This window comes from Dama dama, chromosome 18 (genome assembly GCF_033118175.1).
Source record: "Dama dama isolate Ldn47 chromosome 18, ASM3311817v1, whole genome shotgun sequence".
In the NCBI taxonomy this organism is placed as follows: domain Eukaryota; kingdom Metazoa; phylum Chordata; class Mammalia; order Artiodactyla; family Cervidae; genus Dama; species Dama dama.
The window spans coordinates 100987152-100999167 of NC_083698.1; the positions used below are offsets into that span (position 1 = coordinate 100987152).

Below are 12016 nucleotides of genomic sequence, written 5' to 3' on the forward strand. Positions count from 1 at the left end.
CATCTTTTCTGGTCCATCCAAGCCAACGTAAGCCAACCTCCATTCTGTTGCACCATCATGTACCATTGCACCATTATGTACCATTCATAGTACAGACCCCAGTGATCTTTTATCTTGCAGGCTATTATAGTTACTGAGAACAGGGATGGGAAATTGACAAAGCTGTCTGAAAGGAAATGCTTTTTAATTTATTTCTGTACTCTCAGTTCCTGGTACAGTGTCTGGGACCCAGCAAGAAGCTCAGTATGCCGAACGAATAAGTGATAGGAAGTAACATCTATCTGGAGAACTCCTCATATGCAGTGTTAGTATGAGAAAGGTAAGCAGAAGGGACCAGAGCTAAGCAGAGAGTGGAGTTAGGGAAGCGGTATTGATCAGCAATTTCTCCCAAAGTCCCAGGAGTCTATCCTCACCCCCATCTATCACAGGGAAGCCTCTGAAGCTGAGGATCTTGGCAAACAGACAGGTCCTGCACAGACTCCTGAAAGCCCCTAATCCTCCATGGTGTCCATACCTCCCGTTTCTTGGAGGAGACCACAAGCTCTAGAAAGGACGCATCTTCTCCCCAGGAGTCGATCTCCGTGAGGTCGTAGAGAGTAGAGGTCAGCGGCCCACATGTCCACTGGATGTACTTCCGCTTCTGCATCAGGTGTTGGAACATCTGGGCAGACACGGGTGAGACGGGGGTCAGCATGTAAGGAGCAGGTCAAGGGCAACAGCATGGTTACTTACTCCTTGGATTTGATGGACAGCTGGGAACTGACAAGCCTCTGTTGACCTGAACCTTTTAATTTGGGGCTGTCTTTCCTTCCCACAAATCCTATAAAGATCTGAAAGGAGAGAATAGGCGAGGGGAGTGGAACTTTGGGTTACCATAGCAGGTATTCTCAGGTAAGATTCTGTAATCCCCCAGAGTCAGAAATTCCTGAGGCTGAGGATTTTAGTGATGGAGATGGAGGTAAGGGACCACCACCCTTTTGGGGAGTTTGGGAAGAAGGATCAGGGGAAGGACCCCCGTGGGGTTGGGGGAGGGCCCCTCACCACTGTGTTGCCCTCCACCCCGGCCAGCTTGAAGGGGGTGAGGCCCTGGTGATTGAGCATGAGGTCCAGGGACTGCAGGTGGTCCCCTCGCCTGTCATAGGACAGCAGCAGGTTGTACATCTGGCAAGCGAAGGTTTTGTTGGGCTGGAGGACGAGGATGTGCAACACTGTGTTTCCTAGGAGAGGACACGGGGTGTCACGTGACCCCTGGGACCAGAGTCCCTGCTGTTCCCCAGGACCACCCCCCTGGGGGGGCCTGAGGGGGGGTCCCAGCCCCTCCCCTGCCACCCCCAGTCTCCCAGCGCCCCCTCCAGCCCAGCTCTTACCCAGGGAGTCCTGGGCCCGGATGTCAGCGCCATGCTCAATGAGCAGCCTCACGATCTCCTCACTGCCCATGCAGGCGGCAAAGGACAGAGGGTGCTCCCCTGGGGAGGCAGAGGCCCGGGCAGGCGTGAGATGCAGGAGGGGACGGGCAGTGTCTCTGAGTGACCACTCTGCCTCCCCCGTCTCTGGGGACCCTCGTCAGCAGGACCAGAGGTGGGGATGCTGGAGGGGGCCCTAGGGTGGGAGTGGGGGCTTGGCTGTGGCCTTTGGCCCTGAGGGCGGACCCCTCCCAGCTTCCCCAGGCACGGAGGCTTCTCAGCCCGCCCTCCCTTGACTGGTGCCCCCCTCCTCGTCCTCCCAGCCCCGGTCCTGGCTCTCACCAAAGTAGATGAGATTGTGAGGACTGAGGCGGAAGGCAGAGCCTACAGCCCTCGCGGAGACGCTGGCCCCGTGGGTGAGCAGGGCTTTCACCAGGTTCACGTTCCGGTTCATGACCGCTATGTGCAGCGCCGTCTGACCTGGACAAGGGAGCCCTCCATCAGGGCTGTTCCTAGCTCTCTTGGAGACACAGCATGCCCCCTGGCTTCCAGGAGATCCCTGACATCCTTGCATGGATTTCCTCCCTTGACTCAGCAGAATGGTGTGAGACAGAGCCCCAGATGTCCCTCAGGCGGGTTCATTTAGCGGTCCCCGCCTCCTGACTACTGGGGACGGCATATAAGGGTAATCACTCCAGTGCAGCTCTGAAAGAGAGAGTTCTATTCTTCACGGAACGTGAAAGGAGTTGAAGGGAAATAACAAATGGCTAAAGCAGGTCCCAGACAGTCACAGCCAAGACCAGGACCTCTGCCTTCCTCCCACACTCCTGAGCACCCATCACTCCTTCCCCGACCTCAGAGGCTCATTGTAAGAGGTGACTTCAGACTCTCCCCTACTTGCATCCACCTTGAAAAACTGTGGAGGCACCTCACCTACAAATGGCTCACAGATGGCAGGCTCCTTGACCAGCTCGGGGACAGCCTCAATCAGCACCATGGCAGCCTCCAGGTTGTCATAGAGGGCGGCCACATGCAGTGCCGTCTCCCCGACGGCCCCTGGAGTGGAGGAGACAGGGGCATTAAGATTTCCCAGAGACGCCCTCCGAGTGCCGGAATTCTGCCCCATCTCCATCACATCGAACTCTGATCCCACCTCGTTGCCGGAAGTCACAGTTTCGGTCCAGCAGAAGTTTCTTCAGGACACACAGGTCGTTGTCCTTGGCTGCCCGAAGCAGAGGAGACTCTCGAATCCTGGCAGAGGATGAACAGGAGTCAGGCAGAGACAGAATGGCAGAGAGGCCCAGAGCAGAGAGGAAGAAAGACCGTGTCCGCCTGGACAGACAGCGGCCACACGGAATGTGCGGTGACATGTTGCAGCATTGTCTCCTGGACTCTGGCTCGGGGTCAGATAGGGGCAAGAGTCTGGCTCAGGGTCCCTGTGGGGTGGCATCGCTACTTCTTCCCACCAGTGGCGGGGGGACTCCTGGCTCAGCTGACTAAGGAGCAGAGTGCCTGAGGGAGGAGGGCCCCGCCCAGGGAATGGGTGGTCCTGGTGGGCCTGGCCAAGTCAATCTAGCTGAGTACATGTCTCAGGAACTTGGGGATCGGGAGTGGGTGGAGGAGAGGGAATTTCTGCCCGGTTTCATCCCTGCTCCCAGGCCTGCTGAACCGGCTCTCTTTAGCCGAGAGGAGCCGGAGAGACCGGGAGGGGGATGAGAGACAGGCCAGCTATTAGGACTCGGAGATTTGTGAGCTGCTGGAGTTCTGACTCCCCGGGGGCTGTCCAGATGCACATTCCTGCTGCCGGGAAGGAGAGTTCCGAGATGGACAACGAGGGCTCCATCCCTCCCTAAGGGTCACCCCTCGACTCAAGAGTCTGAACGCGCTGTCTGCGGCCGAGCAAGGGCATGGCTGTGAGCTTCTCTGAGTGTGTGCATCTTGGAGTGGGCGGGAGGAGCCTCCCGGAGACAGTCCTCCTGTGGTACCTCTGCAGGTTAATCTTTGTCTCTCTCCGGCCTGGGTGAGCCAGACAAGAGATAATGCTGAAGCCGGTTCCTGCTGGGCAAGTATGTGCTGAAGGTGGACACATGGATGGCAGGTTGAGGGTCAGGAGGGGAGAGGTGAAAGGCCAGTAAACACACTGACGGTGGGCGGGTCCCGTGATGACCCCTAGCCCCCAGTTCCTCTCTTCCAATGGTCCCCCCGAGCCAGGGGAAAGAAGCTTTTTATCTGAAGAAGCTTTTGATCTCAAGGTAGGACTCAGGTCCATCCCTCACTGAATTTCTCTCCAGAGACAACGGGTGGAGTGGGGACCAGCCTACTGCCTATCTCACCCACACCCTCCGTGTGAGCGTGCCCAGCTCAGGGCAACCAGGGCCAGGACTGCAGGGTCCAGAGGCTCTGCACGCAGCTCCGTGCTCCAGCCTCTGGCCTGGGGAAGCAGCTGCCTGTGAGTCTAGTCCTGGCTGCCCACTCAGATCTGCTAACCACAGCTCTCTGATGGGAGCCAAACCCCCGAACACCCCGAGGGAGAAGCCTGCCTTCAGGATGGGTCCCTGCTCCCGTTAGTCTTCCCGGGGTCTGGACCTCAGGGCTGATCATGAAATGCTGTGCCCCTAGGGGTCACCAGTCCCACCGGAGCTGTCCCGGGGACAGGCTCAAGCCTCACTGTCTGCTCCGGATCTAGCACAGCCTGCACACAGGAGACTCAGGAAACGCAGATGGGCTCCAGGAGTCCCCCTGGGGCTCCCCGGGGTCACCTGGTTTCCACGGCCAGCTGGTCAGTTCCAGGTGTTGCACAAACCAGAGCTGTCCCCTGTTGCCAGGTCATCAATTTCATTCCCATTAACAGTAACTCCTCACTCTTTCTTCACCCAGTGAGTGTCCTAAAACCCGCAGGATCTTAACCCTTCCCCAGCACCCCATTTCCTGCCAGCCTGCACCTGCCTGCTCCAGTTACGCCTGACATACATGCTGGCTTCTCTCATCTGGTATCTTTGGGTCCCCAGCGCCCCCACCTTCACTAGGCAAGAGCCCCAGCATCACCCTGCCCCAGGCTTCCCGGGACCCAATGCCGCACCCCTCCTCCACTGCTGACACAGGAGCTGGGCTTCCGTAACAGATGCACGGGTCCATCCCAGCACAGGGCATTGAACTCTGGGGTGCTCTGGTGGGCAGGGCAGACTGACCTAAGTGGGCGGAGGGCTTGAGACTTAGGGAGAAGGGGGGCAGCCTACTTCTTCTGCTGCAGCATGTACGTCTCGTCCAGACGCTGATCCCAGTCTTGCTGTCCCACCAGCCATGAGGTCAGCAGTTTCTGGAGTTGGATCGAGAGACCCCTGGCCTTGGACGGAGGCGCTCCCATGTCTCCTTCCAGGCAGTGGCCAGTCACGGGGAGGAGGTGGTTCAAGGGAGCAGGGCTAGGACTCAGCCGGCAGCTGAAGCGGAGACGAGGAGGAGGGATGGGTCGCGAGTGGATCTGGCGTGGCGCTGTGCGGGGTGTGCACGTGCACTGGGGGACTGGGGGACCTGCCCGGAGAGAGAGACTTTACCTGGAGGGGAGGAGCTCTTTGTAGAGAAAGCCCCTGGGGCACAGAGCCTGCCTCAGAGCCAGCGGGGGGCAGGGAGCTCGTTCCTATCAGTGAGCTAAGGCGGCTGAGACCGGGCCAGGGGAGGGGTGGGGCCCAGGAATCTGACCTGGGAGCTGGGATAGAGCCCAAAGGTGGGTCCTACAAGCCAGCTGAGCAATTACCTCTGATGCAGGAGAGTAGAGAAGCAAAGCCCTCCAGCTCTGCAGTCAGGCAGGTCTGGGTTTGAATCCTGGCTTTCGGTCCTTGCAGGTCAGTTAGGTGAGCTTTCTGAGCCTCAGTCTTCTCATCTGTAAAATCGGGGTGATACTTACATGCTCTCACAGCAGAGTCTGTAAAGCATAATCATAACAGCTCAAGGACAGTTGATTCTTCTTCCACAGAGGGGCTCAAAAGCCCCCAGAACTGCTTGCTCTGCCTAGTACCCCAAGCCCCGCAGCCAGCAGGTCTCCTGGCTGCCCCTCCTCCTGGAGAAGTCCAGGGCCTCCTCTTCTGTTCCAGCTCCTCCCTTCCAGGCAGAGGAGAGCCCAGCGAGCCCTGCACGTCCACAGAGGCTAGGCAGCAGGGACTGAGCAGCGGTGGAGGAAATCACAGGTCTCCCTCCAGGAGTGAGTAAACAGGAGGAGCACGAGTAAAGATAAGACAGTGTTAAATTATTTTATGATATAACAGTTTCCATTTTTCTTCCTGATTGTTTCCAAAGAGATATATTCAGATATACCTCCTGAACTGTAGTCATTCAAGAGATCCCCAAGTTCCCTGGGTGCAGGCTGAAGCTTCTCTAGCTCCTAAGTGAGAAGACAGAGCAGAGAGAGATGCATGTGACTCCCCACGGCCGGTGGGAGGCAAAGCTGGAGCTGGCTTGCCAGGTGGAACCTCAGGTCCAAGTCACCTGTCAGACCTCACTGCTTCTTGGGAACCTTCTGCTTATAAAGATGAGAGGTGTGGATGGAGATAGGCTGGGGACCCTCCGCCTTGGGGGTCTTCTGGGGCAGGGACCCCTCACTTCCCTTGCTGTAGGAAAGTGAGAGTGCTTCTCTAGAGACTGAAGGATGGACAAAGCCACCTTTCGAGAAGGATGAGAACTGAAAGGAAAATAAGTAAGGAAAGAAAGAGGAGGTGCCTGAGACAGCAGGAAGCATGGGCTCCCCCAGGGAGGGGGCAGATGCCGGCTGGGAAGGGGGAGGGGTCACCTTGCGGGACATTTTTCTGCTTTGCTGGGGGGTGGGGCAGTGTGTGGCTGTAATGATCTCCGAAGCCTTGAGACTTCCAGTCTAAGGAGATGGAGGGAGTGATAGGGGTGAGGTGGGGGTGTAGATATGCTGATAAGCGGGGCTGCAGAGGAAAGGAGCGCCTGCCCAGCAATACCCAGCCCATAACGCTAGTCCTGGAGGGAGTGGAGGCGGGAGGGCCCGGTCAGAGCCGCACAGGGCAGGTGCACAGGCTGGCCACCAAGGGCACGGTCCTCGGGTCCTGGAGGAGGCAACGGGGCCCTCTGCCTCTGGGTCTTCCCTTCCCACTTGCACACTCCTTTGTCTGCACTGTTCTCTTCAGGAGGGGTGGGGAGGGCAGGAACAAGCCTCCTGAAGGAGACCAAACTGTCCCCTCATCCCACCTGGTAGGCTGGAGATTTAGAGATAACTTCCTGATCTTTGGGCTTCCCTGGTGGCTCAGCTGGTAAAGAATCTGCCTGCAATGAGGGAGACCTGAGTTCAATGCCTGGGTTGGGAAGATCCCCTGGAGAAGGGAAAGACTACCCACTCCAGGATTCTGGCCTGGAGAATTCCATGAACTGGATAGTCCATGGGGTCGCAAAGAGTCGGACATAACTGAGTGGCTTTCACTTCACTTCCTTATCTTTAGGGAGCTCTCTCCTCCTCTGTCCTCTGGCTACTCTCCCCAGTCCTCCATCCCCTTTGTCAGGTCCTGCATGGCCACCTTCTCCTCCCTTCTCTCATCAGTCTTCATCCTCTGGGAGCTTTCTGCAAGCCAAGAGTCCTACAACCTCCCTCCCGCAGGCAGATGCTTCCCTGCATGATGGTGATGCCCCAGGGTCTTGCAAGAGTAGATAAGAGCTGGTCCAGGCCCCTGATAAAACCTCACTGTTTTATCTCAGAGCCCGTTGACATCAAAGGCACCAGACTTCTTTTCTTTTCTTTTTTTTTTTAATTTTTTCAAACTTTTTCTTTAAATCTTGGAAATATGATATATGCCTGCTAACTCTGTCAATATTTTATTTTCTTTTTCTTTTTTTTTCAGTGGGTTTTGTCATACATTGAAATGAATCAGCCATGGATTTACATGTATTCCCCATCCCGATCCCCGCTCCCACCTCCCTCTCCACCCGATTCCCCCGAGTCCTCCCAGTGCACCAGGCTGGAGCACTTGTCTCATGCATCCCACCTGGGCTGGTGATCTGTTTCACCATAGATAGTATACATGCTGTTCTTTTGAAATATCCCACCCTCACATTCTCCTACAGAGTTCAAAAGTCTGTTCTGTATTTCTGTGTCTCTTTTTCTGTTTTGCATATAGGGTTATCGTTACCATCTTTCTAAATTCCACATATATGTGATAGTATGCTGTAATGTTCTTTATCTTTCTGGCTTACTTGGTTACCCACTCCTGTATGTCTAGCCTGGAGAATTCCATGGACAGAGGAGCTTGGTGAACTACAGTCCATAGGGATGCAAAGAGTCAGACACAACTGAGCAACTCACACTTTGCTCCTTGTCATGTCAGAATTATTCTGAGTCACCAGGGGAGCCCAGAAAGAAGGACAACATGTAAACCTGGATTTCAATATTTAGGTCATACACTCCCACCCTACCTGCCCACAGCCCTGTAGGGAAAGAATCTGAATACTATCTTTAAAAATATGAAGAGGAATTGTCATAGGATGGTTGAATTATTTGCCTTTTTTTCATAAATTTTAAATATACTTTTGTAATAAGAAGAAAAAAAAACTACGGATGAAGGGATTCCTGGTTTCCTATGAAGATTTATCTCCTAGGCACAGGGCGTCGGGCGGGTGTCTGGAGAGGAAATTAGAGTTGTGGTGGTCTGTGCCAGCCAGTTGGTCCTTTCATCTCCAGTTGCTCCCCTAAGACAGGCCCAACCCCAACCACCCGCCCTGTCCAAACTCACAGAGTTGGAGACGGCTTCTCAGTTAGCAAGGAACCCAGAAGCTCCTCCCCCAAATAGCCAGGAGGAGGTTAGTGATTTCTTTCCCTGCAAGCAGCATTTCCTGGACCTGCAGGTCAAGGAGTGCAAGGGCGGGGTGAACGGGGTCACCGGCTTACTGAAGCTTGCCTCTCCCATCGTCAGGTGACCTCCTGTACCGCACCCCAGTCACCTGTCACCGGGCTTGGATCATGGAAGTATATAGGAGGCTGTGTCGGCCGTCCAGGAGAGAGTCTCCCAGTAAGCCCATCGGCTGGCGCGGGCGGCATCCTTGGGAAGGAGGCTCTGCTGGCCCTGCCGTTCGGCCATCTGCCCCCTTTCAGGAAGAGCACGCATTTCTGGACACGTCTGACCCCTGCATTTGATGGTTCATTCAGGCGTGCATGTGTGGATGCCGGGAGTGATGTGAGCTCACGGTCCTGGCACCCGGCTATCCCTCATGGCCTGTGTCTGTCTCTGGTTTTTCCAGAGCTGGCCTTCATCCCATCTCCCCAGCCCTCTGCTCCAGGAAGCAGATGTCAGTTAGCCCCAACCTATTACTGCCAACGGGTCTGTGCTCACCAGGGTTACGGGCAGGGCAGGCCCTGGGACATGAAGGCAGGTTTCTTAAGATCGGTTACTTGGGATCCTCACCTCTGCCATGCTGGTTTTTCTATGAAGACTCTCTTCCTCCCGCCCTTTAGAGACTGAGTTTAGACACTGAGTCTCTAAGAGCTTTGTCTGAGTACAGGAGGGTGTGAAATGAGGCAGGACACATTCAGTCTGTCAGTACCAGAGGGCAAATCTAGGATTGAGGATAGCCCAGGGGAGGCCAAAGAATGAGAGCGTGGCTCCACTTGGGTCCGGAGTACTCTGCTGTTACACCCAAAGCAGGTACCTGCCTCCTCCTCCAATTAGGTCCTCCCCTGCCCTCATTTTGGTTGGACCTGAGTTTCACGCACAGCCCAGGACTTGAAGAGACTCATTTCGACATGGGTCTGGGCCTCAGTTTATGCAAGTTGCTTTCCTTTGAGAAAGGCCACACAGAAGAGTGGGGTGGGAAGGTGTGATCTTTAGAATCTAAAGAATCGGCAAGAGCCCTGCTCTGCACCTTATTATCCGTGTGACCTTCAGTGGGCAAGTCATTTCTCTTGTGCACCTCGGTTTCCTCATCTATATAATGGCCTCATCAAGGCGATGTCGCGACTTTGAGTCCTGGTTGCCACATGGATCTCATGACATAATGGCATTGAAAGGACTGCACGGACTCTTAGGTGACTGTCGTGGCCCTCCACTGCTGAGGTCCACGGCAGTCCTCCCCGGAGCCTCTATTGTCCCCTGCGGACTACTCTCCATGCTCCTGTCTGCCAATGGAACTCTCCAGGGAGCTGGGATGAGCATTGAGGCCATGGCTGTGATGTCACAGAGCTCATGACATCAGAGGTCCTCTAGAAGGGAAGGGAGAAAACGGTGCTGGGAAGGGGGAAGGGCCCGGACAACGGACAGGGGAGGGAGCAGGGGGGTGACCAGCTGGGCACTGGGACGAGGGAAGACCGACGGCAGCGGCTGGGCAGGCCCATGAGTTCCTTGGGCTCCCAGCTCTGCAGGGCAGCATTCCTGGGCACCCTCCTGCTGCTGCTGCGAGTCAAGGGGGTGAAGACCCAGAGAGGGAGCCCAGGCTTAGATGAGAGGAGTCAGAAAGAGAAGACACCCTCTACAGGTAGGGGAAGAAGGAGGAGGACGCCTGGAGACAGGGATCAGGCCTCTGTGGAGCCAGATCACTGGTCAGGCAGGAGGGGAAGCTGAGCTAGATTTGGCTTATGGGCGATCGCCCTGGGCCCTGCGTACTGTTGCAGAGCAAGTGTCCTGTAAAGGGTCTAGAGCCATGGTTCTTGGCCAGAGCCATGTTCAGGGCACGCTGGGGCCAGCTGATGTGCATGGGACCCTGTGGAGATGGAAAGAGCGTCTTTGAAGCTCATCCTTCTCTGAGACGACCCCTCACTCCCCACATGAGGTGGCACTTTGGTGGAGGCAGTTTGCATTGGCAGTGGGATGTGTGTGTCCTTAAGTGGGGACTAGGGCTGCACACGGACCGGAAGAGACTGAACCTCCCCCCACCCCCCGCCAGGAGCATCACCTCTGTGGTCAAGGGTGTGGGCCGATGGGTACCCACGTTCCCCAACTCCTTCTCATCTCCAGGGCAGCGCAGGGCCGGGGGAGGGCAGTCAGAACCCCTCCTTTTGTGCCGTCCCCTTGCCCCATTCCAGACCAAGATCGAGAACAGTTCGAAGAGCGCTTCCTGGCCTCCTCGGTGGGTGAGATGTGGCACGTGGTAGACATGGCCCAACAGGAGGATGACAAGACCTCGGAGGTGGCGGCGATCCGTGACCACCTGTTTGACCTCGCCTTCTGCTTTAATCTGGCCAGCATCATGGTTTTTTTATGAGGGACATTGAGGCGGAGGTGGTGGCCTGGTTCCTGGATGAGGACCTGGACATCTACCTCCGCTTTATGATAGCTTACTGACCCTCTCCCCCCGGGGCTCCAGGGTGCTTCTCCCAAAGGAGACGAATACGTGGCTTTCTGGCTCCCGCCAGCAGCCCTTTCCCTGGGGTCACAGCATCAGAGAGACGCCTTGCTGGCCTGTGGGCCATCCACGGCCACTGCCCACCTGCCTCCCCATGCTCTGAGTGCCATCTCCAAGAGCCAAGACACCAGACCCCTGCCCTTCTCTCCCCTAGCCTCTCCCGGCTCTATTCAACAGACCGGAAAGAGGAGGCAGCAACAATAAAAGTAATATCAATCAACTCCTGTAAACAACTGGGGGCGGTTTCATTCTGTTTCTAACCAGTCTGCTGAGTCGCGCAGCCTTTGGCCCACCAATCTTCAGCTCAATGATTGCTGCTTCAGCTCACGTCCATGGAACTCAGCTTGGCCTTCTCTCACTTTTTCTGACTTTCCAGCCACAGCAGGAAAGTGTTCTTAAGAGACAGGCAAAAGCCAAGGGCCAGCTTTTATTTTTGGCATGGAAGGGCAGAGGAGGTGTTGCCCTGGTTCCAGGGATGGGGCGCAGAGATGCCGATACACCTGTACTGAGACCTCTTTGGGAGCCGGCCAGGTTACCAGAGTTGGCAGCGGCGGGAGGGGTTCAGGAGGGCCCCCTGGGGACAGCGGAAGTGTCTGGCGAAGGCTGGACTGTCGCTTAGGGGCCCGTGGACGCGAAGGGTAGGAGGGCTGTGAATGTCCTGAGGATCCTGGGTGCTGGGGTCCCTACACATCACCTGGGGAGAAAAAGAGGTCCACACAGGGTGAGGAGATCAGCAGGACACAGCAGACCTGGTGACCAGGGACAGCAGACGAAGACAAAAGCAGGGACAGCAGTGCTCCAAGGGCCTCGTGGAGAAAGAAGATATTTGCCATTTGTAGGTCATTTAATGTGGCAGCGGGAATCTGGTGACATCGGAACTGTGTCATCACAACTCTAAAAGTGCCCTAGAGGCAGGTCTGTTGTGAGAACTCTGTGGGGGTCTTCAAGTGCCCTGGGGAACTGGGGACAGTGTCTTTTGAAGGAATACATGGCACTGGGCGGGGGGATATGTCAGGTGGGGACCCCACCTAAGGGCGGGGTCTCCAAGGAGGAATATGATCAGTGGATAGTCTGTTAAGGCTCTTTTGGAAGGGGTCTATATTTCTAGAAGAAATGAGAGAAGACAAAATTTGGTCTCATCTCAAGGAGGAATTTAGGAATGAAGTTTTTTTTTTTTCCTCTTTTTTTTTGAAGGGAGTGTTAGACTCAGTAGAAGAATTTATAGTAGGATGAAGGATGGTCCCCAGGGCACTTGTGTGAAAGGGTGACAGTGTGGA

At 55.7% G+C, this 12016-nt stretch overlaps 3 protein-coding genes across 14 annotated transcripts in view; 1 reads left to right on the forward strand and 2 right to left on the reverse strand.

Annotated features, from left to right (window-relative positions):
- Positions 1-4767, reverse strand: part of TRPV5 (transient receptor potential cation channel subfamily V member 5) — a 29241-nt gene extending 24474 nt beyond the window's left edge. Inside the window, exons 1-7 of the mRNA XM_061166452.1 lie at positions 4640-4767; positions 2557-2654; positions 2337-2459; positions 1746-1883; positions 1368-1466; positions 1042-1217; positions 515-661 (exon numbers count right to left, since the gene is read on the reverse strand). Of these exons, the coding sequence (XP_061022435.1) occupies positions 515-661; positions 1042-1217; positions 1368-1466; positions 1746-1883; positions 2337-2459; positions 2557-2654; positions 4640-4767 (909 nt within the window). The remainder of the gene's footprint in view (positions 1-514; positions 662-1041; positions 1218-1367; positions 1467-1745; positions 1884-2336; positions 2460-2556; positions 2655-4639) is intronic.
- Positions 4768-9144: 4377 nt separating this feature from the next.
- On the forward strand, positions 9145-11062 carry LLCFC1 (LLLL and CFNLAS motif containing 1). The gene is given in 3 exon segments (XM_061166554.1): positions 9145-9216; positions 9608-9872; positions 10420-11062. Coding segments are annotated over 3 exon segments (585 nt in total). The 3' UTR covers positions 10668-11062.
- Positions 11063-11154: 92 nt separating this feature from the next.
- The window catches only part of KEL (Kell metallo-endopeptidase (Kell blood group)), a 106895-nt gene continuing 106033 nt past the window's right edge, over positions 11155-12016 (reverse strand). For 6 of the 12 annotated variants that reach the window (XM_061166462.1, XM_061166465.1, XM_061166461.1 and 3 more), the window contains one exon: positions 11155-11433. In XM_061166462.1, the coding sequence (XP_061022445.1) occupies positions 11272-11433 (162 nt within the window). In that variant the 3' untranslated portion in view covers positions 11155-11271. The remainder of the gene's footprint in view (positions 11434-12016) is intronic. The other 6 variants (XM_061166458.1, XM_061166457.1, XM_061166454.1 and 3 more) reach the window with 1 other exon arrangement.